This window comes from Taudactylus pleione, unplaced genomic scaffold, assembly GCF_031769625.1.
Source record: "Taudactylus pleione unplaced genomic scaffold, aTauple2 ptg000156l, whole genome shotgun sequence".
Taxonomy (NCBI): Eukaryota; Metazoa; Chordata; class Amphibia; order Anura; family Myobatrachidae; genus Taudactylus; species Taudactylus pleione.
The window spans coordinates 3,627,504-3,655,288 of record NW_028284558.1 but is presented as its reverse complement, the minus strand read 5'-3'; the positions used below and the strand labels follow the sequence as shown (position 1 = coordinate 3,655,288).

Below are 27,785 nucleotides of genomic sequence, written 5' to 3'. Positions count from 1 at the left end.
AATTCCACCTATAATTAGCGAGAACTCCATGAGAGTTCTAAAGCTAATTATCTCCAGAGAATTTTTATGTTTAATGAATAGGCCCCATAATCACTGAGACAGGTTTAAAGAAAAACACCTGTACATGAAAGAAAAATGTTAGAACCTCAATTAATAAAGAATGACACCAGAATACACCTGACATATATCAATTCAGTTTGAAACGACAGAGGCCTGAGCTTTCACATCTGTTTCCTACATATTCACTTCCTTAGCAGGTAAACAAAACTACAGATGAAGTTATTAGAGCTGAAATACGGCACCTGCCCTGCTATGTACAAAACTTTGTGTATGCATATCCAAATATCCAAACACTGTTTATAATAAATGAAAAGTGCAGTGTGGCAGTGCAATAAATATATAAAATCGTAAAGGGTGCTAAAAAAATAAATCAGTTAATTAAATTAACAATAGATACGTGCCAAAGATTACAATTTAAAAATTACCAATAAAATAATAATTTAATATGTGCAAAGAGTAATGAATAAAATGAGTGCAAAGTAAACTGTGTGTGTACCCTAACATACAATTTAGACAGTGCAAATTAACTTAATGTGTATGGAAACACCCCAATTGTTATTAATGCATATAAAAAAAACAGTTAATCAGATATTATGTAAAAAATCTATATATAAAATACAAATTTTATTTAATGCCCAAAAAGAAGAAAACTAACCCTATACATGTAGGGTTTAAAACATATGTGTATCACAAATATACATAAAAAATAAATAAGGAATTCATGAGGACATCACTATAAATAGTAATAAAACGCCTCCAACGTGTTTTGTTTAGATATTAGACTTCTTCAAGGGATAACAAACTCCTGTGGGGTACCTGGTATATATATATATATATATATATATATATATATATATTCCCTTGATAGGGACTAGCTGGAATGGGTTACAGATTCTTATGAACTCACTTCCGGTTTTGGATCTCATGGCAGTTAGATATTGTGAATAAATTACTAATACAAGTAGATAAGGAGTTCGACTTTGATTTGATATAGAACCGTTTTGTTTATTAATTAATATTCTATGTCTAAAGTTCATAAACTGCCTCCAAGTATCAATTAACTGCAGTAGTAAATAACTATCTATTACGCCAAATCCCTGCACTCCTTATGAGTATGCCTATATTACCTCAGGGAAGTACTGAGCAATCTCTACAAGTAATGGGCAGCTATTTAGTCTTCCGGTCGAATAACCAGCATAGTTGAGGGACGAAGATTCTATAGGTAGTAATTTAATTATTCCCCCTATTTCTCACCACCTCCTGACTCCGCCGAAACTCAGTCGTTGCGGCTAACAGTAATTTCCACTATCAATTTAAGCGCTACACCTCCGTTTTCTCACAACTGGAGCAGATGTACTAAGCTCTGGAAAGTGGAGAGTTATAAATGACCGACCAATCAGCTCCCAACTGTAATTTTTCAAACCCAGCCTATAACATGGCAATTAGGAGGGGAGTGGCTGGCAGCTTAGCACTCTCCACTTTATCACTTTTCAGAGCTTAGTACATCTCCCCCACTGAGTAGGAGGACACCTTTTTCCCTGTAGGCAGACAGTGGGCATGTTCGGCAAAATGGCTCTGCCTCCTCCTTTATATCAGGGAGGTTCGCCATTGCCTCCTCATTAGGCCGACATCATTAGCTACGCTGCACCTAGCAGAGCCGCTCTGCTCGCTCCAGGTAACAGCTGATACACCCACACGGGCATTACTCCCTTCGGTCACTCGATTGCTCCTATTCTTGCCCTTAAGTTGAGCAGAGTTGGTGACCTCGGACAGTGCGCTCTGTAGAGGGACAGCAGTCTGATCCCAACTGTTACCACTGTAGCAGTTATACCCCCTGCTGGAATGTCCCCGTGGCCCCCTGCTTTTCCCACCTATGTCTCCCCTTCTTCTTCACGCGCCCCTTCTAGAAAACTCCTTTCTGCTCCCCCAATGTATTTCTAATCAGGGTGCAGTGCCATATAAGGTGTATTTAATCACTTTCTCTGGGGGCATGTTTGACCTTTAAACAGATAGCAACATACAATTACATGAATTATAACATAAATAATTAATGAGCTATACAAATACATATATGCACAATGGGCCTAATTCATTACGGATCACTATTGCGATCGCAGCTGCGATTACGCACACAGGTCTGCTGCGAAAATATGGTAATGACTACAATCGCAAAGCTATTATAGAAACTCCCAAAGCCAGCATAGAGACGCCCACTACCACTTTCCGTAATACCTTACAGCCCTATGTATACATTGGGAACATCGAGTAACATCGGCCCCTCACGCACAATTACAACAGGGCAGACCTTACACAGAAATTGCTCACCTCGTCGCACACAGTGAGTACTCAAGCAGCGTATGCCGTCGCAGTGGCTAATTTATGCACGCCCATGCAACGGCTTTCAAACAGACTGGCACGCCTGCATTTCTCCGACCACTCCCCTGTCACCACCCACAAGTGCTGACGTCCCGTCCCTCTGTCTGTGATGGCTTTGTATATGCGTAGTATGCAACAATCATCCGTTCCGTCTGTATACGTTATCACAACAGCGATCCATGCTGAATCAGGCCCTATATCATCGTAATACTACAGTATATTTAAATGTCCCTCAAGATGTGTAGATATATGAATGGCCTATTTATTTTTCTAACACAAACTATATTACATAAAGAATGTACTCATACTTCTTTCTAGTTATAACTCCCAAAGGCGTTACACTCTCTCCCTGATGCACTAATAAACCATCTTCCCCTTCCCCTATTTGTCAAAGAATGAAAGGGGAAACACCCTTAGTGCATCACTAGCACTTTAGGCTGCAGACGTATATCCTAAACTATAATACTTTACCAGACCCACTCACACTTCTCCACTCATCCTTCCAGTATCCACCCAAAATATGGCCATGAAAAGACTATACTTGGGTGTATAATATGGCCCTCCCAAAGTGTCATAAGTTAATATCATTGGGGGCCTGATGATTCTGTGCAGCTGTAAAAGGGTATAGAACCACCAGAATACTGGCGCATGTACCGAAAGTCACATGTTTGATAAAGTCACATGTTAAGTGACGAAACGCGTTAGGCGGGACTACCTCATCATTCAGTATCCACTGATACACTGTTGCTTCCTGTGATTGTCTACGCTCTGAACAGATACACGCTCCGGCGCTGTGTCCAGGCTCATGCTTCAGACGCCTGTGATACATAAGAGATCATTGCAGCACGCGGATCGGCTTTTCAGTCTAGTCTGATACTAGAGAACACATTCCTGAACACAGAAGACGGAGGAGGTGAGGAGAATAAAGGGGGCCCCCATTCTCTACATACCGTGAGTACTCACAGTTCCTCCACCTATGGACGGTCCGTGTCTAAGTTTTTACTCACAAGTCTTGGCTGGAGACTTGATCTAATCAGCTGCACGAGCTGTATCCAATTTCTAATTGCCTACAAAGCACCTACCACTTTGCCTTGAAGGGCTGTACTTATTGCAAAGAGAACTATTTTTATTTTTATTTAATTTTCTGATTAGCGGTGGAAGTGCTAACAGGCGCAGTTTGAAATACATGCTTCAGAATATGTTAATAGGAGCCGACATCACATCATGATTTAATCTACAGAGATTGTTTATTGAAAGCTGGGAGGAAACATACAAAAAACATATATGTTTTTAGACAGACTGTCTGATTTCCATAAATATTTTCCCTACATCAAGACTCTCTGGATATCCAGCCACATTTATCTGCTGCAGCACTAGCTCACAGGAGCATGAAGTTACTTTGTATCAAAGTTTAACACAAGGCTACTTATGATCTACATTTTTCTGTATTATCTGTAACAAGGAGCACAGTGTTCAGGTATACCAATAATTGGGGTACACTCATGTCCAACTATTGGTTTACTGTTTGCGTTTATGTATTTTTTGAATGTTATTATTTTTCTTTTATTGTCTAGATTATTGTTTTTATGTACTAGTATTGGCTAATAAATGTTTAATTTTTATACATCTCATTGCTAGGTAATTATCCTTAGTACACTTTTTAAACACATATCATTCTTTATTGTGCTCACTGGAGCGTAAGCGCTGAGTTCTTGTTTTTTTCTACAGCTGTAAAAGGGATTCTACTCTCAGTCTAACAGAGAAATGCCAGAGAGTGTCACCATTGAGGCATCATTGGTACTGTAGCTTCACTCCCGTTATCTCTCTTCGGAAACTCAGTTTGAAGAATACTTCTCCTCGGTTAGAGTTGTCACAGTCTGGTGATACCAGAGTATCTCTTTAAAGTGGGGGATTGCAGTAATAATAACCACTGTCTTCCTCAGATACAGAGGATTCAGTCTTTTCTACCTGTTCCTCCTTCTGCCCTCTTTTACTACAATGAACTTGGCATGCAGATTCCCTTTTCAGTTTCTTACCGGCTATATGTAATAAATGATGCTGATGATAGGTTTTAATTGGACACAAGGCCCCTTCTGGCCTAATCTTGTAAGAAGGGATCCCTTTAAGTTGTTTGAACAATTTCATATGGATCAGGCATCCATCGATTACTCAAATTGTGTCTGGCAGAAGGAACTACATTTTGAACTGGAACCCTGTCTCCTGGAAACAGTATGTGTCCACGTACTTTGGCACTCTGTTCTTCTTTCTTAGTCTCTCAGCAGCTTTCTGGGCAAGTTGGTGTGCCTCTTACAAATCTCTTCTTAAATGATCCATGTAGTTCATATGGGGTATACAACTAGCTCCTCCTCTGGTGGTTCCAAAACAGACATCTATCGAAAGGCGGGCTTCTCTTCCAAACATCAGGAAGTAAGGGAAGTACCCCATGGCTTCATTTTTAGCACAGTTGTAGGAAAGTACCAACAAACTAATATATCGACTCTACTGAAACTTTTTACTAGGATACAAGGTACCCAACATATTGAGAAGGGTGCGATTAAATCACTCTGGCTGTGGGGCTCCTTGAGGATGCTAGAAGTTGTCCTGGATTTATTGATGCCACATGTCACACATTTCATGTATGATTTGGGTTTCAAATTTGCGTCCACTATCGGAATGGATACGGGCCAGTAATCCATAATGAGTGGAACATTTTTCCCATAAGATCTTGGCAACAGTAATGGCCTTTTTGTCTCTTGTTTGATACGCCTGTGAATAATGAGTAAAATGATCAGTGATCACTAGTATGCGTGTTTTTTTCTCATCTCCAGACTCTATAGTCAGAAAATCTAAGCAAATTAAATCCAGTGGACCATCTGAAGAGATACTCTAAAGTGATGCATTCTTTGTGGGCAGGGTCTAGTAGTGCCCCTTATGCTGTGGCCCCCCTCCCCTGTGCACTACTTGCCACTCTTCACGCTGGCCGCTGGGCAACACTCCAGTCCACGCTGTTAGCTCTCCTGCATAGATGCTACCGCTGACTGGATCTAACTAGATCTAGCAGCAGGCCACAGGCTCCTCTCATCACGGATGACATGACATCACCCGCACAACTGCATCACTGGGAACGCTGCCCTCTGAAGCAATCAGAGGTATCTTTAGTCTCTGATCGCTTTAGAGACCAATGTTCCCAGTTGCACCAGCAAGTCTTGGCCAGCTGTGCTACAGAGGGTGCGGGGGGATGCTTGCTGGGCTGGTGGGCCCCTAAGCCGCCGGGCCCCATAGCAAGTGCACCCCCTGCACCTTCTATAGTTACGCCACTGGTTGCCACAATATCGAGACACAGCTTTCTCCATCCTAGGCCAGTAGAACCAGTCTGCAAATAAAGCAAAGGTCTTGTCTACTCCAAAAAGGCCATGGTCATCGTGCAATGACTTAAGGTCCATGGAGTGGTATATTTCAGGTAACACTAATTGTTCTTTGAATTTTCCTATTCTGGAAATCTTCATCCTATACAACAGCTCTTTCCGGATCTTTAAAAGGTTATACTGCCTACAGAGTAGTCAAGCCCTTGGATTATCTATGGAAATCGGTGGAGGATGTCTTAACCCTTTCATCACAGCTGTTATAACTGCCTGGATATACAAATCTGCCTTTTGTTCATCTTCCAGTTGTTGGCGGTTTATTCTGCTGTGGTCTGCCATCTCTAATCTGGATATACAACAATAAGCTAATGGAAGTGTCTTGTCTATGGCTCCTAGTACTTCGATCAAGTTATTGGCCATTTGTCTATCTGAAGTTTGTTGACATAACCCTCTTACTTCTGATGTTGGTACCTCTGCCCACTCTTCTTCTGGAGTTCCATCAGGTTCCCATTTTAGCCTGGATAAAGTGTCCACATCAATGTTGCTGATCCCTGGTCTATATTTCAAGCAAAACTTATATACAGATAAAGCTACTAGCCACGGGTGCCCAGTGGCATCCAATTTAGCCATTGTCTGAACATAAGCGAGAGGGTTACTGTCGGTGTGGACCTCAAATGCCACACCATACAGCTATTCATGTAATTTGTCTACCACCAAACATTTTAAAGCTAGGAATTCCAGTTCATGAGCAGGGTAGTTTTGCTCACTAGGAGACAATCCTCGGCTAATATAAGAAACCTGACAAATTTGTGTCGAAGCTGGATAATTGGCTGAGACAAGATCAGTTTAAAATGATACTGCAAGATGCCATTTTGCGAATGGCTGCCTAAGCGCCATTTTAGATAAACTCACACTTTAGTACATGTGGCGATATTACTATTAGCATCATGCGATTGCATCTGTGACTATCGCCATAAGTTACGGCGATTCATCAAAAGCCCATTTCATGACTTTACGTAGTTTGGGTGCTCTGGATAAAGTGTGTATATTATTATAATTCCCCTAAAGGATATATTTCAGAAATGGCTGTACAGTATGTCAAAATTGGATTGCATTAGCTAAACAGAGCAAATGGCCATGTGACAACTAGCCTGTGAAGACATGCTTCATGGACATAACGTCTGCTCTCACTCCAGGTGGCCCTGCTCGAATACAGCAAGAGGGTCGTTTGTAGCACCTTACATTAGCAGGCTTCCTACAATAAAATACCTTCAAAGCCAAGAGTGTTATCTGAGGTTTGGGTCTTGTAGCTGTGCTAATTTGCATCCACAAAGGCCCTGGGAGAACAAAGACCAGTATTTTGGAGCCTGAATAGGGTGGGGGCTGCTGGGGCATGAGCAAGTCATGGAACTATAATGCTCAGCATTCCACACTGCTAGGTGTTCTCATACACACATTAATACGCACAATTGCACTGTTAACTAGTCGCATATTAGCGAATGCATAAGACCCTGTATGAAAACGCTGAATATTAGCTCCATGCACACGCATATGCCCCAAGTTAACTAGAGTCTTTACATTAAACCCCACATACTCACACATTACATATTCACATACAAGGTTCCATAAGCTTTAAGGTATAAGATTCGAGAATGCACATTTATTATAATTGTTAGGAAATAAAGATTATTTCATAACTAAGGTTTTTTAGGTGATATGGAAGTCATGTTTGGTATTGTACTGATGCGTACTCTCTCAACAGTATTCCGGTAATATCGATGGAGAGATCGCAACATGCATTCTCAACTTATGGACCGCAGAGACTTCAAGCAACAAAATGTACTTTATATGAACAACTGTTAGGATTTGCATGAGGCGAGAAACCAGAGACCACCAGTTGTTAGAGGCTGGATCGTGTCTATTTGAACCAACCTGTTAAATGCCTTGTAACATATGCCCTCTCCTTTAGGACCAATGGTATTAGCAACAAACTTCTCTATTGTGTTGTTTATTTCTGGGGGTATAAATATGTGTGCTCTGACCCTGGGTTCCTAGTCTTCATGCTGAATGCTGATTGATGAGGGGTTTCTTGCTGATGCCTAACATCTGGACCAGAGAGCGCTGCGTATGTATAATTGTACTTGGGTCTGTATAATCTCTTTGCGCTAAGATTATATGAGGATCATAGCGTGTAACTGCTGTACTTTTACTTGAATAATACTTTGTGCTTTGGAACACAGGTTCTAGGTCTGGAGTCTTTATTTACTGTATGACTGCATACGCAAATTAGCGTCATCCTTAGAGGTTAATAGGAAGGATATTAGAAGGTATAGGCAGGGGTATTTATAAGGTTCAAAGGCAGAATCCTTAGTTGGGCATCATGCAGCTGATACAAAACTCCACAAGGCCCTTTAATGGATGCATCTATATGTAGTATGTAAGGTCGGGTTGGATCTGCATAAGACAAAACTGATGTGTTGGTAAGACTTTCCTTCAGCTCTCGAAAAGGCTCATTGAAATTGTGGTTTCCACCGCTTTCCAAGCTCTTCATTAACTCGATAGAAGGGGCCTGACTCACTTCTCTTATTCTTTGGAGAGGACTTTTTCAGAGGGAGATATCCTTTAGTGAGATTTGTTAGTGGTTTTGCTATTTTAGAGAACTTTGGCATGAAACACCCGTAATGTCCACAATGTCCTAGAAAGGATCGTAATTATTTCAGTTTGGTCAGTCTAGGCCATTCTTTCACTGCTTCCACTTTAGGCAGCGGCTATTCCCTCTCGGCTCACAATGTGGCCTATATACCTCATAGTCTTTTGATATAATTTGCACTTTTCCAAAGACATCTTAAATCCATGGGCGATGAGCCAGTCCAACACTTTCAAAAGCCATAGATTGTGCTATTCTAGAGTCCTGCCAAATACAATGATGTCATCAAGATACACCACCACTTCTCGGAGATTCATATCTCACACCGTCCTTTCCATTCTCCTCTGAAATGTGGTGGGGCCTCCCTTTGTTTCCTGGGGTATTCGTGAGAATTCAAAAAGCCCCAGTGGGCAAATTAATGTGGTTTTCTCCATATATTTAGGATCCATTAAGATCTGGTAAAATCTGCTTTTTAGATCTAATACTGAGAACCACTGACTGCCATGTAGGCAATCCAAGGTTTCGTCTACTCGGGGTACTGTACACTGATCTGGTATGGTTCGCTGATTAAGTGTGCAATAGTCAATGCACATGCGTACCTCTCCATTCTTTTTCCTGGCAAACACTATAGGTGAAGTGAAAGGGCTCTCAGATTCCTGAATAACCTGTCTGGTTATTCTTGGTTACATCTTCTAGATCAGCCAGTGCCAATCTATGGGATCTCTCCCTGAATGGGGTCTCGTCAGTCAACCGGATTTGATGTGACACATTGGTAGATGAAATTACCTGGTGTAAAGAAACATGTTAGGAAGACTGCCATTGCACAGTCTGGTTTCTTTTACTATTTTCCATTTTTAATTATTCATTGCTAATAACATGAAAATCACCCGCAGTAAACCTATCTACAAGTTGCTCCACACGGGGACCCTTCAAGGAAGCCCGCCTCTACCATCCATTGCTGCTACAAACACTGGCATCCATACCTTTACTGCTATATGAATTGGTACCGTTCATCTGCAGCACCACCGGACCTCTGACTACAACATCCAACATCTACTCTGTGTCCTCCAGAGTAGAGACGCCAGTCTCATCCAGGAGGCTAGCGAGGACGCGAATCCATCACAAGGACTCCGGCGCATGGTGTATACAGACCAGCGGAGACTTTTTCTTAAACCAACAAAGTGGTAAAACATTTTGCCATCGAGGCACAGATATTGACATCCAATCTTGGGACTTTTTCAGTATTTCATCTTATTGCGGAGTGAACAGTGTCGATACTATTTATAACAGTCGGGACTGTTTTTCTATTGCTCTTTGGGACATTGTATCCAAGGATTCCATGAAAGAGATACCTTTGAATAAGGGTTACAATATAAGTCATATGAGTTGATTATTATGAAAGATTGCTGCTTATTTATGGATTTTTTGCTCTTGAACAAGAACCAGTTTTTATGTGTGTAATGAAAACATTTTTATAATAAATAACGTTATACAATTGTGTTTGCAGTTTGTGTGTGATATGGTCACCAAAGCACAGTTTAAACTAATATCTTATATACACAAAGTGGGTAGTAGCACTTTTGATGATATAAATGAATTGGTATATGTCAAATTACATAATCAAATGATAATATTTATTAAAACAAATGTAGTATTAAAAGCAATTAATAACAAACACAATAAAAATGAGCTGTATATCAGCAAGCTAAAATATTAGGACAATAATCCACCCCAATTGCATGTCCATACAGACATATGATATCTGTTCCTATAATGCTCCCGGATAGAATATATATCTCAATGATAGACAATATCACTTGTGAAATTCACTGTCCCATATAGATGATATAATAGCAACAAGTGGTACTTGGATCAGTAGAATATAGGACTGTTCATGGTATAGTTAACGTTCCTAGCACCGATAGGGGGAATGCTCCTATTGACATACACACTTGATATGCTGCACTTGGAGGCCTCCAAAGTTCACGGTGTGGATCTGTATTATGGTCCAATGATCCAGGCAATGAGTGTCCAAAACGGGAGCCCCAAATGGGGTATGGCCGGTGAGCTGGTTCAGAGTATTCAATCCAATGGTGACGCTGTAAGTGAGGTCACTTAGGCAAATTGGGGTGGTGTCCTTGTTGTGTTGACGCATTTCGCTGTACATAATGACAGCTTTTTCAAAGGTATAGGTTATGCATCTAATGGGGCTTTTTTATACCCTCCCAGGTATCCATAATTATTGACACCTGGTCACAATAATCAGCTCATTAGTAAATACATTACAAATATTGTTAAGAATAAGGATCGGAGGCAGACCTATTCAGATATTTAATCCAAATACATATAAACAATCAACTTTTGGTAATTAATAAACTCAGTATATCACAAATGGTTTTACCTGATTTTCGTTCTCTGAGTCCTAAACCCGGTTACGTGACATGATCTCCGTCACGTGATTCTGGGAGACTCCATATTTGTAGTTTTTAAACAGCATTAAGAACATGTAGTTCCCTTATTATTGGTTTAAATGACCACGTGTTTATGTCACGTGACCTCTATCAGCATTTTTGATGTTACGTTAAATCAGTATCTCATAATCGCTATTTGTATCAATATGATCAAATAGCGAGTTCATAGTTAAGAAGGCAATCAAGCTCGTTCGGATCAAGTGATTTCATACTTATAATGCCACTCGTTTTGAGCCTATCAACATTAGTCTTTTGTGGCATAGAATTCTGGGTAGTGTAGTTTAAATCACATGATTCAGAACAATAGCTCGTAGTCTAAAGAATAATGAATAAACTTAGTTTTATTTTTGGTTTTGTTTCCTCAAAACCAATATAATTTAGAAAGCCATGTTATTATATCGGAATATAACCACGTTTAGTTTAATTTTATTCGACTGATTCAATATATGCGTGACAGATCTCAGAGGTATATATCAATTATCTACAATGGTTGCACATAGGCAACAACTAAATTGAGCATACATATGCATATATACACACATATAAACATGCATGCACACAGGCACACATATACATTCACATATATACAAATACAGTGTTTTCCTGGAGAGCCATAAATCAGACACTCACACTATAGATAGGATATTTAACTTGATGTACATAATATTAGTTGATAGAAACTTCTAAAAAGCATCATTCTTAACCAATATAGAGACATATGGAATTATTTCTTTATTATTCCAAGTACTAGCTACACTCAGACCTAAAACTCATTCTACTTACATGATCTTACATTTCTTTTCTAAAATATTCATGGTGACCTTTTTCATCATTAATATTGTGATTTGTTAGACTCTTCATGTATAACACAAATATATAATCCAAAGGGAAGCATATAGCTTTACAGTCCAGTATGGTTTCCCAGACCATAAGTGCCTTCCCATTGAGAATTCAATAATTCAATATGTAGGTACATACACAGATATCAAGGATTAATATTGGAATCCAAAATGGATATATGTGTGAACTGTCATTCATAAGGGTATATGTAGACAGATATCTATACCCATATATCTACACATATGATAAATCCTAAAAACCAGATGACCTCCTACTATATTGATGGAACTAAGCATTTGATAGCATCTAGATCACCATATTTAATTCCACTGCTTCATTGAGACCATCCGGATGAATACAATTCATCTGAAACATCCAGAAGACCTCCTGTCTGCATAGATTTCTGTATCTATCCCCCCCTCTGCTGGTAAGTGGAATGGACTCAATGCCTACTACTCTCAAGCTACTTGGATCTCTGTTATGAACATCACAAAAGTGTTTGGATACACTATGAGAACGTACTTTTTAAATGATGTTTCTGTGGTGCTCCAGGAAGCGAGTTTTCAATTTTCTAGTTGTTCTACCAATATATTTATAATTACACTCACATAAAAGCATATAGATCACAAAGTGGGTATTGCAATTAATAAAGCTCCTAATTTCATAATTTCTATTCTCCACACTGGTCATCACTGATGTTGTTTTGTTCAGTACATGATTGCATGTCAGACATTTGTTACCCCCACACTTATAGAAACCTTTTGGTTTACTTTCTAACCAAAAATGGTTCGAAATATTCTCTTTTATATTGTCCATAGGTTTAAGGAAACTTGGTGCCAGTAGGGTTTTCAATGATTTGTTTTTTCTAAAAATAAAAACAGGCTTATTTGGGATAAGGTCATTTAATATATGGTCCTGTTTAAGTATATAGTAATTTTTCTTTATAATACTTTTAATTTCCAAACAATGGTTGTTATATGTTGATATAAAAGCTATGTTCCGGAATATCCATGGAAACTACTTTTTCAACTTTATTTGTTAGAAGTTAATTTCTATCTAAAATTTTTACCTCATCAAGAGCTCTTTTGAGGATCAATTCCAGATAACCTCGTTGTTTAAAGGAGTCTACCATTCCATTTGCCTGTTTCTCAAAAGTTATAGTTTCTGAGCAGTTATGTCATAATCATAATAGCTGTCCCTTGGGGATATTCTTTGTCCATGGGGGGTAATGAGCACTATTAAAATGTAAATACGCATACCTCCTTACATCTTTTACATAATTGGAGGAGCAAATTTTATCATTTTTAATTTCTAAGGTCAAATCCAAGAAGTTGGTCTGATTTCTGTGATATTCATGTGTAAATTTCAAATTGTAAGTATTTAAATTAAGAAAAGTGACAAATTCAAATGCAGAGGAGTGATCACCATCCCAAATGATAATTAAGTCATCGATATAATGGCCATAGAGGACCAGGTGTGTGCCAAAGCCGCCCCCCCCCACACCAGGTGCTCCTCCACCTCACCCATGTAAAGGTTGGCATAGCTCAGCGCAAATCTGTTCCCCATGGCCGTACCCATCACCTGTAAATAATAAGTATCTAAAAATAAAAAAAAATGTGATGTAAAATGTAAGATATTGAGTCTCGAATAAACTTCCTGTGTCTTTCTGTTAGATCATTATCTGCAATTAGTCTGTTTGAAGTGGTTTTGATACCAAATTTGATACCAAATCATGGGGTATGTTAGTATAAAGACTTTGAACATCAAGGGTCAGAAAGCCGTATAAATCTCTCCATTTAATGTCCTGGATCAACTGTAAAAAATGAGTAGTGTCTTTAATGTGTGATCTTAAAGTGGACACCCGTGGTTGTAAAAAGGAATCAACATAAAATCATAAATTTGAAGATAAAGAATTAATGCCTGAAATAATAGGGCGCCTAGGGGGTGAAGTGAGGGATTTGTGTATTTTTAGTAAGTGATAATAAATTGTAACTGAAGGGTGTGTGGGATAAAGAAATCGGAACTCCTCCTTGGAGATGATCCTATCTATCATAGCTTCATCCAATAAAGAATCTAATTCAGATAAAAACTCTTCTATTGGATTCATCTTTATTTTTTCATAGAACATAACATCCTCTAACTGCCTATTGGCTTCTTTAATGTAATCAGCTTTATCTTGAATTATAAGTCCCCCTCCCTTATCCACCTCTTTCATGATGATTGAGGTATCTTTCATTAGATCTTTAATCGCTTTTCTTTCACGTTTGTTAAAATTCCCTTTTTTTTGTTGTTGTTATTGATTGCGCCTGATTGATTTTTTTTACACATTTTTTTGAAGTCATCCAAGGTTGTTTTATAAAAGTTTTCTATGCTGGTCTCTTTTGATTTGATTGGGTAAAATTCTGATTTTAATTTAAATTTTCCTCTCTTTTGGTTAATATCAAACAGTTTCCGGGTCTCAGTTACTTCATGGCCATTTTCTTCCAGAAGTTCATTCAGCATATTAATCATTAGAACATCTCCTTGGTCCAATAGTATTGGGGATGCCTCGTCATCTTCTTTATCTAATCTTTGTTTGGCAAAAAACTTTTTTCTACAGAGTGATCTTATAAATCGATTTAGCTCAACAAAGAGATCGAATATATTGGATGTTGTTGAAGGGGAACATTTTAAACCCTTGCTCTATAATGAGATTTCATTTTCAGATAATTGTTTAGAGGACAGGTTGAAAATGGTGTTGACAGGATCTTTTTTCTGTATTTGTTTTAATTTCATGTCTCTCTGTCTTCTACCTCCTCTATTTGTTCTGGGCTTAAATTTTTTCTTCTTTTTGGGGTCCCTGAGATCCACTGTTTTGATGTTCCTGTGTCTCTGGGATGTCTTTTTATTCGCTGATCTAAAAAAACCTTAGATGTTTAATCTTCCTCCATCTCGGCAGTGGGGGGCCTGATTTTAGGTTGTGCACCCATGGATATTTCTTTATATATGTCCCTTCCATATTTACTATATTCATCCTCCCTTCTATATCCATTCCTATGGGACCTAGGTGTGTATTGATCAGAGAGGACTCTCTGTCTCCTTACATAATTCCTATTGGGCTCGTAGGTGGTCATATGTCTGGGGGAGTATCTTCGTTGGTTCAAATCCCTATGTAGCTGTTCTTTTTTCCCATGGTCTAGAGTCTGTTGTATGGGTTCCTTTCTAAGCTTATCTCTGTACGTTCTAACTCTTCCATCTTTATAGTCATCTACATCTCTTTGGAACTTTCTGCATTTCAGATTGAGCAGTGTCTGTTCAAATTTTGATACTCTCTCTGAGATCATCTTATCCCTTTTTTAAAATTCTCTTGTATGGCTCCAGGGTTCTAATTTAGTTTTTAGTAATTCAATATCTTTTTATATTATTTTGACTTTATCTGATCTGTATGACATCACCAATTCCATTAATGAAAGGGAGCATTTATCCAAAATGTTCTCCCATTTGTTTTGGTAATCATTATCATTTTGAAAAATAGAAGGCTTAAATAATCACAAACCTCTAGGAATTATTTTCTTATTGAAATATTTCTGTAAATTTGTGCTGTCTAACCAATGTTCTGATTTTAGGAGATCTTCCAGTTTAAAAAATTCCTCTCTAAGCTCACTGTTAGTCTCCTCTTTGTTCTCCTTATTGGGTATATCCCAATTTTCAAAATATGTCTGCCCCCTTTTCATTCTTTCATCAAAATTGGAGAAACAGCTCATCTCTGCTGCCTGTAGGACCATGTGTGGAAGCAATTGCTTTTTATACTACATTTGTTTTAATAAATATTATCATTTGATTATGTAATTTGACGTATACCAATTCATTTATATCATCAAAAGCACTACTACCCACTTTGTGTATATATGCTTTTATGGGCCTGACTAGCCCTACTCAGTAGCAGCTTGGAGTTGACAGCCCTTCTCAGTGCCTGAACCCTACCTCTTGGTTATCTTTATTGCTAAACTAATATCTTAGTTGTCTCTTCTTTCTTTCCTGTTGTGGACTTGCAGTATTCCACTGTTGAACAGCTGCTAAGTTGACCATATCTCTTTTCGTCTACATTTAGTGCATCAGCGCCGGCTGTTTTTTTTATTTTTCTTACATTGGTAGATGACCCTAGGTACCACTTATGCCATGAAAACGCAGCATCTCGCTCAATAAGGTCCACTACCAATTTTGTTTGCTCATTACTTGGGATGTTGCTTCCTGAAAAACACTCATCAAAGTCAATAGGGTTTGTGACACCCATCTTGGCTTGCACTTCCTCCTCAATATTTTTATACACTTTTAGACAAGCTGGATGTACATGTAAGGAAGTAGCATAGGTTGCTCCTCCTGCCTCTAAACACTACTGTGCTAAGGTTTTAAATAAGTCTGCATTGGTCACAAGAATATGGGGAGTCTCTCTTTCTTCTTCATCTGAATTTAGACAGATCAAAGACATGGTGTTTATTTCTCCACTCACTCCAGCTATTTCCTGTGAAACTTTAATGTAATGGGTATATATTCTAAATACGGATTACTATGATTACTTAATCCCCATAGAAAGAGACCTGACAAGGGTAATATTGGAATGTCAGCAAAATGATGTCTATACCAGTCCTCAAACATGATGGATACCTAGGATCCAATGTCCAATAAACCCGTACACTGATTTCCATTAAGAACCGCTGGTATCAGTGGAGCTGGTCCCATCAATTCCTCACAGAACAATGGCCCCAGTACAGAACACTGGCCACGGCAACTCCCCATTACTTTCTGCTGGCAGTCTAAGGAGCCAATGCGGGGTTCATCAGTCTCCCGCTGGCATTTGGGGTCGAACTTTGGGGTCGATGCCGAACTGTTGGTAAAATGGGTCTAAATCATAGCTCCCAACGGTCCAAATGCTTGGCCTGGGGATTTGCTTTTCTGTTTGAAAGGGGTATTATAGTCCTGCATCTAGAGGTCACCAGCAAATCCTCCTGGTTTATGACAAGCTTTCATTCCCCACATGTATTATAACCTATTTTGTAGTATGTGTAAAGGATATTCCTCCTAGTGGACTTGTATATCTGTTTCTGAGGGTCTGCATGAGTCACACCTATATAAACAGATATTCACTGTGAAATAATACAAGGCACACTGTACATACTAGCATAGTATTTACAATGCATCAGTTTTATTGTGCTCTTTCCATCTTCATATTAGGTCAGATTTTTTTCTCTAGTAAAAGGTACCGGTAATCACCTAAAGTTACATATTGATACAAGATATATAGGGAAATATGTATCAAGCCATGGAGAGAGATAAAGTACCAACCAATCAGCTTCTACCTGTCATTTCTCAAGCACAGTCTGTAAAATGACAGAAGCTGATTGGTTGGTACTTTATCTCTCTCCAAGCTTGATACATCTCCCCCATTGTACCTTCCACAGTCTAGAAAAGTCTTGCTATATCCAGAACTAGAAGGTGCCAGTACTATCAGGGGCGTAGCTAGAACTAAGGGGGCCCCACTGCACAATTTTTCCAGGGTCCCCATAGGTTTAGCTATGCTCCCCCCCACTCAACTTCAACTTTCGGCGCTCCGTCTCCTCCCTGATGCAGGGAGGAGGCGTGGCCGTGGTCCACGATGTCCTAGCAGGTTCAGCTCAGAAACGCCTCCTCCCAGCATCAGTAAGAACTGTATCAGAGGAGTTGCGTGTAGCCAAGCCCCCACAGTGATGTCAGGAGCTGTGAGAAACCTGTAGTCTGCTGCTTTCTCCTTGCTAAGGATGGACATAGGAAGCCCGGCATCGAATGGTTGCCGGGCTTCCAACATCAGATCATGTGATGCGATGACAACTAGCCATTGCATCGCAACATTTCGATAGTATAACCTACTGTCCAAAAAGTGGGCGGAGCCTCGTGGCACCCCTGCCCTCGTCACTGTGGGGGCGTGCCCAGCACTCACCGAGATGCTGGGCTGCACCTAGGCTCCACCTACACTGAGAATAGATGCCCTGCGCATGGACATATTTAATTAAGTATAAACACTCCCATGATTTCATGTACACTATTCAGCTCAGTAATACAGCCTTAGATATACATCAGATAGCAGCATGAGTTAATGTTTAAGAAGTAAATTCTTACTCTAATTTAGTGATTTACTGCTGTACCACTCACCTTTGTAACATCAAGAGTGCTGTTCTCTCGGCTGACATCATTCTTATGTTCGATGCAAGAGGGCGCAGACTGCGGAGACACAAGCTGACCTGCTAAAGGACACAGATTGTTATTTTAAATTCACAGTGTCTGAAAGGACAGAAAACACATGCAATAATAATGATTTTATATTAGAATAAAGAGCAACATTGTTCCACTAACAGTATAATGTGTGCTGAGCAATAATAGAATAAAAATAGGATCACCAATACAAGAAACATATAAATCTTATATTTAATAATGTAAAAATAGAAGAGGACCTTTAATGTAAACAAATAATGTTGTATTGGCTCCATTTGCAATTGTAAAGTTGGTCCTACTATATCATCTGGCAGGTGATAAAGAAAATTGAACAACTATCTTAGCTGCTGACTACTCTTAAGTGATAAAATAGCATGTTTGTTTGTTTATCTGAATATTGTACCCACTGATTTGTACTTTTGAATGTACCAACCACTAATGTATAAAGTACACATGTTGCTTGGTCCTTACTTATAATGAACGGAGAAAAATATACAAGCAAATTACCCAAAGCACAGTAAGACTAATGTATATTTGTCAAGATATATATATATATATATATATATATATATATATATATAAATGGAAGAAGGGTTATAAAGACATGGGCTTCATAGTGTAATATTGTTAGTTGAAGTGATACTCTGTGCTCAAAAATTTATGTGCGTACCAAAAATAAAATCTTTGAAGCTTATCTGAATTCTAATGCTACAGGGCTCATACTGGATGGGGTGTACAATATGTCATCTACTGGATCACCTTAGGAAGAGCTCATTCAAGCCCAGAGGAAAATAGATGATATGGTGTAGTATTTCTTTACATGAGTAGCAGGACAGAACTACAATTAGCTGCGTACCAGATAATGTTGTATATAAAGCCTGTAGTATGTGAATCCAAAGTATCTTCTAGTATCCCTTTTTCCTCATTATTTCTTGGAAGATTGTGTAATGAATGCACACAAGCTTTTGAATAGATACAAATGATCCCCGTTAGTACATTTTACCACAGGTTTTATTTGGATACAATGACATAGGGAGACAATTTTAGGAAAACACACAAACAGTAAAAAGGAAAGGTGCTTATCTTTTAAGAGCTTACCCAGTCCTCTTAGGTATATGTGTCCAATATCTAGAAAGCCTGGGTCAGGTGGCCTCAACGCGTTTTGTCTTATAGGGACTTCTTCAGGAGTGGTATTGGGTCTATGGAGTGCCTTCTATTTATTCCCTGAATAGGGGGAGGTTTGTTTCTGAAAACTGCACCAAAAAATGGCACCTGCGCATGCGCAGTGCATGGCGGCAATTTTGGAAGACGTCATGTGTGACATCAGCGTTAGCTCGGCATCAGCACTAGCGGTGGCGTTTGGTTTTGCCTATGTATTTAAGCCTTATTAAGGGCTTAAATACATAGGCAAAACCAAATGCCCATTGAAACTACGTATACAAGAGCATGTTAGAGCTATAAAAAATAAGTTAGAAAATTATTTATTTATTATATTTCCCGGTTTATATATAAAGTTTTATAATGTTAAACTATTTTAGATTTTATGCCAAATGTATTAATATATGTTTATTTTTTAATTGTTTTTATTCTGGAGGTATTCTATATACCTGATTAAAGATGACGCCTGAATGAGCTTTGCCCTCACTTATCGAAAAAGAATCAGAAAAGAACTAAAACATTTTTGCACGAAAAACAGATTGTATCATATATTTGGGATGACGCAGATCGAGTGAAATACACCCGTATAGGAAATAAGGACATTTACATGAATATCGGAGGTAGGAATGGAATCCCCACTTCCGGTCCACGGCCATTTGAAAAGGTTCAGAAAACTGTATGTGATACTGCGTGTGGCAAGAATCGAAGTGGATCATGTGGCTTGTGATGTGATGCTCTCGCCTGACAGCCCAGGCCATCTTTGATGTGGCGTGAAGCTAATAAAGGTTAAGCAGTTCGATGCCACACTTCCTTATAGTGGCCATGTTGGTTGAGTCACGACTTAGAACTGCCGTTTTCAATGAGGAAATTATATATGTGATAAATGTTTCTCTGTGCAATTGTATGAAGCATCTACTTAATCGGGGTTTTCCTATATAGACGCTTAATGTTTGATGTAAAGGGCTACATCAGAAAGGAGTTTTGTTTTTTTTGTCTACTTCCGATTTTGAACTAATATAGCCATTTTGCTTGGGGCAATTTTTTCTGTATTTGGCATATGCAAATTACATCACTTCCTGTTTGGTGTAGCTAGCCACACCTGTAATTTATTCAATTAGTATGTTAGGTATAAAATGGGTTTTAGAATCACTGTAAAAACATCCTCCTGATGAAGTCCTGATATTTATGAAAGGACAAAATGCGTTGAGGCATTCCTCCTGTTTGACTGTTGTAGACCTGAGGGATTTTTTCTACTGTCCAGATAAGTTTGACTTCTTTTACTGAAATGTATGTGTGGATATATGCTTAATTAATAAATAGTATTGGTATACCTTCTAAAATTATTTACCATCTGTTTGTATGGTCCTTATTGAAAAACACGACTTCAAGACTACAAGAATCTGTGGTGGGAGAGAAATACATCAAAAGTTTATGTTGGCAAAAACTAAAACTTTTTGCCTTGTTACACGATACGTGTGGACTTTAATTAATTTAATCATCACATGGAAGATTCCATATGTATTGCACCAGGAGGCGCTTTTTTGTCACCATTACTTATATATATATATATATATATATATATATATATATATATATATATATATATATATAAGTCCTGTGTCTCACTGGTGGTGTCCTGAAGAAGACCGCACCTGTGCCGTCAAAACGTTGACTTGTGACCTTTGAATATGATGTGATCATTAAAGTAAGTTTTTTACTCTTGAAATGAGAAGTCCTGGCGAGTGCATTCTCTACACGGCTGGTATATATATATATATATATATATATATATATATATATACACATATATACACACACATATACCGGACTCTGCAGGTTGCAGGTTTGGCGTATTTTAATCAGGTAACCTGCTTTATTACCACTTACTTTATGGAGAATTGGCAAATTGTTAAAAATTCTGCATCTTGTTATATGCATACTTTCCTGCTTTCCCAGAATGGCAAGTAAGCTCCCAAAAATCGTGTGGCGTTCCCGGCCACCCGCAAGAGAGGGCAGTCCTGGGGGCTAATGAAGCGATTCGCACTGAATCTCGTCATTGTAGTTCCACCTCCTGCTTTACAGGCTGGCAATCTCGGCATTGTATAGCGGGGGGTGGAGCCACGATGATGCAATCTCGCCACCATGCCCCCACACAACTCACCATTGCCGCCACAATGCCTGCTGCTGCGCCGACCCCGCTGCCCTGTTCCGGAGGGGTCAACCAGACAATTGGCAAGTATGGTTAAATACAGAAATTACACCTATGCACCATGTAAGTCCTTAAACTGTGCACAGACATTCATTCATTGCAATATAAATAGGTATGAAGTGTCTGCAGAGGCATCTGGCTGACGCTTGGTGGTGAATAAGCCCCAAGAATATTTTCATGGTTATTTTAACCTGTGACACCCCCAAGAAAATTGTAATCTTTGATGTCAAAAGAATTTGGCCACCTATCACTCACTTCTAAGAGGTATACTGACAAATAATCTGATATTGCTAAGAGGCGCACTGACAGATATTGCTACACTTCCATTCCATCTAATTGTTTATATTTGTAAACCTGTAGATCTGCAAAGGAAAATACAGTTGAATAAAAAGATCTGTCATAAATCACAATATACAGTGGCCTAATTTGCATGAAAAAATAAATGTCACGCTATTATCGGAAAACAGTAGGTTACAATTATGGGAAGTATGGAGATAAATAATCCTATCATTAGAGTTTCTCATGCAATCAAAATTAATTTATTGGTGTGAGATGATATAAAACAAATCTGATCATCTTTTTTGACTGTGTGGCTGAAGTATTAGAGCAGAGTGATATTGCAGATGAAGCTATTTAGATTTTATTAAGGCTACGGGCCCGCATCCCAGACTGATAAATAAATTGGAATGTTTGGGATTGGGTTCAAAGGTGGTTGGGTGCACTAGATATTGGTTGAAGGATACAGAGTTGTAGTTAATAGGAAACAATCAGCAAAGGGAGAGATTACCAGTGGAGCACACCAGGGCTCTGTACTTGAACCATTATCTATTTAATAAACCGGCAAGGATTGTCCAGTCTCCTACATGCGTGCCCACTGGGAGCCGGGGTGCACACCACCCCTCCAACTGCTCCCACTGCTGCGCGACAGAAGAGACATAAGCCTGAAGACCACCGCTCTGCACGAGGGAGGGTAAGTATAGATTGCGGACAGAGCACGGAGGCTGAGCAGCCAGCAAGCTGATGTGATCCGGCATATGCTAGGTCTCCTTAATATCTTACTGGTGACATTTTTAATATTATTGAAAGTATGTATTATTGAGGACAATACAAACAAATGCAGATGCTCTAGATAAGTGACTAATAAAATGAGGATCCAGATACTGAAGAAATGGTCAAGATTGTGTCCCAATAACACAAATGCTGATTATAGTATTAACACTGCTAATATGTCAACTACTGAGATGAAAAGGGATCTAGGAGTCAATATTTCAAGTAATTAAGGATAAGCAAACAAAGTAGCACAGGAATGAGGAAGGCTATTTGGATACTAGGTGGGAGAGAAATTAATAGCAGATAGTAATAGCAATGTCATTATATACATACTACCACATGAAGGGCCTGATTCAGAAATGGACGCTAATGCAATCGCAACTGTGATTAAGCACGGAAAGCAGATGCAAAAATATGCTAATATTTCCAAAGCTTACTCAAGCATAGAGACTCTCGGCGTCGGACTGGACATGGAGGGCCCACTGGAGGAATGCAGTGGTAGGGACCCATGATTAAGGGGAGTGGTCTTCCACCAGATGGGGTGTGGCCATCCACCACAGATGCTTGGCTAACCATAAGACAAATTTTGGTGTAGTTTCTATATAAGGGAACCAAACCGCTATGTTGATCAGTGGTTCTGCTCCACCAGGTAACTGACCGTCTAATAGAGCAGTGGTTCTCAAACTTGGTCCTCAGGACCCCACACAGGTCACGTTTTCCAGGTCAGCTATCAGGTGCACAGGTGTATTTATTACTCACTGACACACTTTTTAAAAGATTCACAGGTGGAACTAATTATTCAAATTGTGGGTCTTTGAGGAGACCGGGAAAACATGCACTGTTTGGGGTCCTGAGGACCGAGTTTGAGAACCTGTGTAACAATCTATAATTTGATGTCTAGAACCTGACATCAAGGGGAGGGGGGGTGGGCCCACAGGCAGTCTGGCCCATTGGGGATTTCACTTGTACTCTTGTGGCCCATTCCAACCCTGGAGACGCCCACTACTGCCTTCTCATGTCTGTCCGACGTCACATACCATCGGAAACATCGATGCAGATCGGGTAGTCATGCAGCATATGTGACAAGTCTGACCTATCTCAAACTGGAACATAGTACGTTTAACAGCTTCCCCCCTGAGATGGAACGCTCAGGCTGCCAGACCGAAAAACTGTATGTGCAAATTGGGCATAGCTGGAGGCAAATACATGAAACCTGTAAAAACAAAGGGTGCTGTAACCCCCAAAGGGCACTCCAAACAAAATAAAAAAATATATTTTTTTGTGTTTGTGAATTGTGTGCACAGTAGCCGCACGTGCATCAACAAAGTAGTGCCAAGCGTGCGCCTGTGTCCCATAAATAACGGGCCGGCTGGATTGACCGCTAAAGGGTGCTGTAACCCCCAAAGGGCACTGCTAACAAAATTAAAAAAAAATTTCTGTGTTTGTGAATTGTGTGCACTGTGGCTGCACGTGCATCAACAAAGGAGCAGCGCCAAGCGTGCGCCTGTGTCCCATAAGTAAAGGGCCGGCTGGCTTGTCCGTTAAAGGGTGCTGTAACCCACAAAGTACACTCCAAACAAAATAAAAAAATATTTTCTGTGTTTATGAATTGTGTGCACTGTGGCTGCACGTGCATCAACAAAGGAGCAGCACCAAGCATGCGCCTGTGTCCCATAAGTAAAGGGCCGGCTGGCTCATTTCTTAAAGGGTGGTGTAACCCACAAAGTGCACTACTCTCCAGCAAAAATAAAAAAATATTTTCTGTGTTTGTGTGCGCCTTAGCCGCACGTATATATCAATATAACATAAATGGAGGACCAAACTTTCTCCGATAAAAATAAAATAGGGAAAGATCAAGAACCACTTCCTCCTAGTGCTGTTGCTGGGAGTTGTTCATCATCCCAGAGAGGAAGTAGGAACACCACTACTTTTACTAAACAATTGACCCTCCAACAGTCCCTAGCGAGGAGGATGAAGTACGACAGCAGTCATCCTGAAGCAAAACGTATAACTGAGGCCTTGACTGCTATGTTGGTGTTAGACGTGCGTCCGGTATCCGCCATTAGTGCAGTGGGATTTAGACAATTGATGGAGGTAGTGTGTCCCCGGTTCCAAATCCCGTCTAGATTCCACCTGCATCCTCAAAGCAGCAGCGACAAGCGTGCGTCTGTCTGTTAAAGGGTGGTGTAACCCTCAAAGTGCGCTCCACAAACAATAAAAAAAGTCTTCTTTTTTTTTCTGTCTTTGTGAATTGTGTGGGCTGTAACCGCACCTGCATCCTCAAAGCAGCAGCGACAAGCATGCGTCTGTCTGTTAAAGGATTACATCGGTGACAGCATCCAAGTAGGCATGTCAGACAGTCCGTACCTGTACTGGCAGGAAAAAGAGGCAATTTGGAGGCCCCTGTACAAACTGGCTCTATTTTACCTGAGTTGCCCCCCCTCCAGTGTGTACTCCGAAAGAGTGGTTAGTGCAGCCGGGAACCTTGTCAGCGAAAGGCATAGGAGGTTGCTTCCACAAAATGTGGAGAAGATGATGTTCATAAAAATGAATTATCAACTCTTCCAGGGAGACCAGCCTCCAGAACGTACAGAGGGACCTGTGGTTGTGGATTCCAGCGGGGACGAATGAATACTCTGTGAGGATGAGGATGTACACAACACTGAAGAGGGTGAGGAATCGGTGGATGAGGAGGATGAGGATGACATCTTGCTTCCGTAGAGCCAGTTTGTGCAGGGACAGATTAATTGCCAGCTTGTTTTGTGGGGGCCCAAACGAACCAATCATTTCAGCCACAGTCGTGTGGCAGACCCTGGCGCTGAAATGATTGGTTTGTTAAAGTGTGCATGTCCTGTTTATACAACATAAGGGTGGGTGGGAGGGCCCAAGGACAATTCCATCTTGCACCTCTTTTTTTTCTTTGCATTATGTAGTGTTTGGGGCCTAGTTTTTCAAACTGCCATCCTGTCTGCCACTGCAGTGTCACTCCTAGATGGGCCACGTGTTTGTGCCGCCCACTCGTGTCGCTTAGCATAGTCATCCAGCTACCTCGGTGCAACCTTTTGGACATAAAAACACTATTGTGAGGTGTGAGGTGTTCAGAATAGACTGGAAATGAGTGGAAATTAAGGTTATTGAGGTTAATAATAGCATAGGAGCAGAAAAACCCACAAATTCTGTGATTTTAGCTGTTTTTATGCTTTTTTTTAAAAAAAATACAGATCCAAAACATAAAACCCAGAACCCAAAACACGGAAGGGTGGTTTTGGCAAAACCAATCCAGATCCAAAACACGAAGAAAGATCCAGATCCAAAACACGAAAAGTGGCCGGTGCACACCCCTAGATTTTAGTAAACGATTTTCGTTCATTTTTCCCTTGAAAAAATGAACGAAAATCATTTACTAAAATCGTTAATTTACTAAATCGTTGTGTAGGCATCAATATTCAGGTTTTGACCCTGAAATTTAAAGCGCCAATAATAAAAATGCGAAACCACACAAGTTTCGCATTTAATGTTATTGCTACTTTAAATCTTTGGGACAAAAGAGTAGAGAATCGGCGGCTTACAAAAGCTGCTACTTACTCTAGTAAATCTAATCGCTCATTTCAGCCAGTGGTTTTCAAACATTCTTGAAATGTAGTGCCCTAGTATGTACTGTATATCAGCATTTTTTCTCTGCACCCACAGGCCAAAAGTTTCTAAGTAAGAAATTAAGCAAACGTTATTATTTGAAATATATTGTGCTTATTTGTCATCCTTAGGTGAAGGTGTACAGGGCTGTGCTTGCCCATATATTTTATGATTGCCAGCCACGACAATAAATTTCATTTGGTCCTAGATCGCCAACCCGCGGCACCTCTGCAAGTGCCCTGTGGCACAGTTTGGGAACCACTGGTGTAAGCAGCCATTTTGTGGGCTGGGCCAGTATTTGTGAGAATGCAGCCTAAGCATTCACTAGGAATCAGTGACATCATTGTGAGACACAAAGTCATTCATTTGTAGTTACTTGTAAGGCTGCAATCTATTGGATACTGATTAAAATGATAAAGAGGTTGCCTCCAATGTGCAGGGGTAATAACATTTTAAATATTAATTTTTCTATTTTAGTCTTCATGCCTAGGCTCCTTTACCCTTACTAGTGCAGAAAACATGACAAGTACAGTTTGAGTCTCCCATATCCAAATATTCCAAAATACGGAATATTCTGAAAAACTTAATTTTTTTAGCATGACTGAGATAGTGACACCTTTGCTTTTTGATGGTTCAATGTACACAGACTTTATTTAAGGCGCAAAATTATTAAAAATATTGTATAAAATGACCTCCAGGCTTTGTATATGAGGTGTATGTAATACACGAATGCATTCTGTCTTTAGATTTGGGTCCCATTCCGAAGACATTTCATTATGGTATGCAAATATTCCAAAATACGGAAGATTCCGATATCCAAAATACCCCTGGTTCCAAGCATTCTGGATATGGGAGACTCAACCTGTATATAAATGAAGTCCATGTTATAGCTTTGATCATGCCTCTTTCAATGCAGTATTGGGTCAGGTTCTGTCAACTTTTGGTAGAAAACAACTTGTATGAGTGATTATAGTAATGTTCCCATTGCCACACACATGTAGTGACTGATTTCTTGACTATTGACAGACACTGCAAAGTGTAACATGTAATATTTATAATGCTTTATTGCCTTTAGCAAACATCTTAATCATATAAATCATGAGAAATAGAAAATCTTAAAATAGTAGTCATACAGTATCCCTCAATTCAGAGATAAAATATCCTAAATGACAAGGCTGGGAGCATATGTTCTGCTAATAATGGGGCTGATTCTGAGTCGGGTGCAGCTGAGTCTGCAGACGCTTCTCACGACCACCAGCAGACAGCGTAACCAACTGAAGCTTGCACATGTGCCGCACCATAAATATGTACCTTGGTGCAGAACAAGAGACTGTCAGCAAATCTCTCCATCCATGAAACGGGCCCTTGCATATCTATGGAAAAGATTAATCTTGTAGCACTGTCATGGGCGTGTGGTGGGCGTGTAACCAGTCTTCCGTGGTAGTTTGAGGCGTGCGTGCAGAGAATTGATGCCTGTTTCTGAGGGATCTTTTGTATTCAGCATGGGGGTCATGTAGCTACTGATAATAATTATGAGGGTTGCAGCTATGTATGGAAATATAGTGGGCGGCAGCAGCAATTCCTACCACCTAACCTTGGGGTGCTGTTACTGCTGCTGGCCTGGCTGGGTCCCAGAACTAGCGCAATAGCTATGGCAGGAGCCGGGATTGGCGCATGCGCACATGTGGTAGTGTCACCGTGCATAATAGCAGCTTGCAGGGACGGGATGTAGTCATGTGCATAATAGCAGCTTG

General features: G+C 39.8%; 1 protein-coding gene across 4 annotated transcripts in view; it reads right to left on the bottom strand.

The window, feature by feature from the left end:
* SLC4A10 (solute carrier family 4 member 10) overlaps positions 1–27,785 on the bottom strand; it is a 297,890-nt gene that overhangs the window by 84,077 nt on the left and 186,028 nt on the right. For 3 of the 4 annotated variants that reach the window (XM_088474821.1, XM_088474819.1, XM_088474822.1), the window contains exon 7: positions 17,922–18,013. In XM_088474821.1, coding sequence (XP_088330947.1) covers positions 17,922–18,013 — 92 coding nt within the window. The remainder of the gene's footprint in view (positions 1–17,921; positions 18,014–27,785) is intronic. The other variant, XM_088474820.1, reaches the window with a different exon arrangement.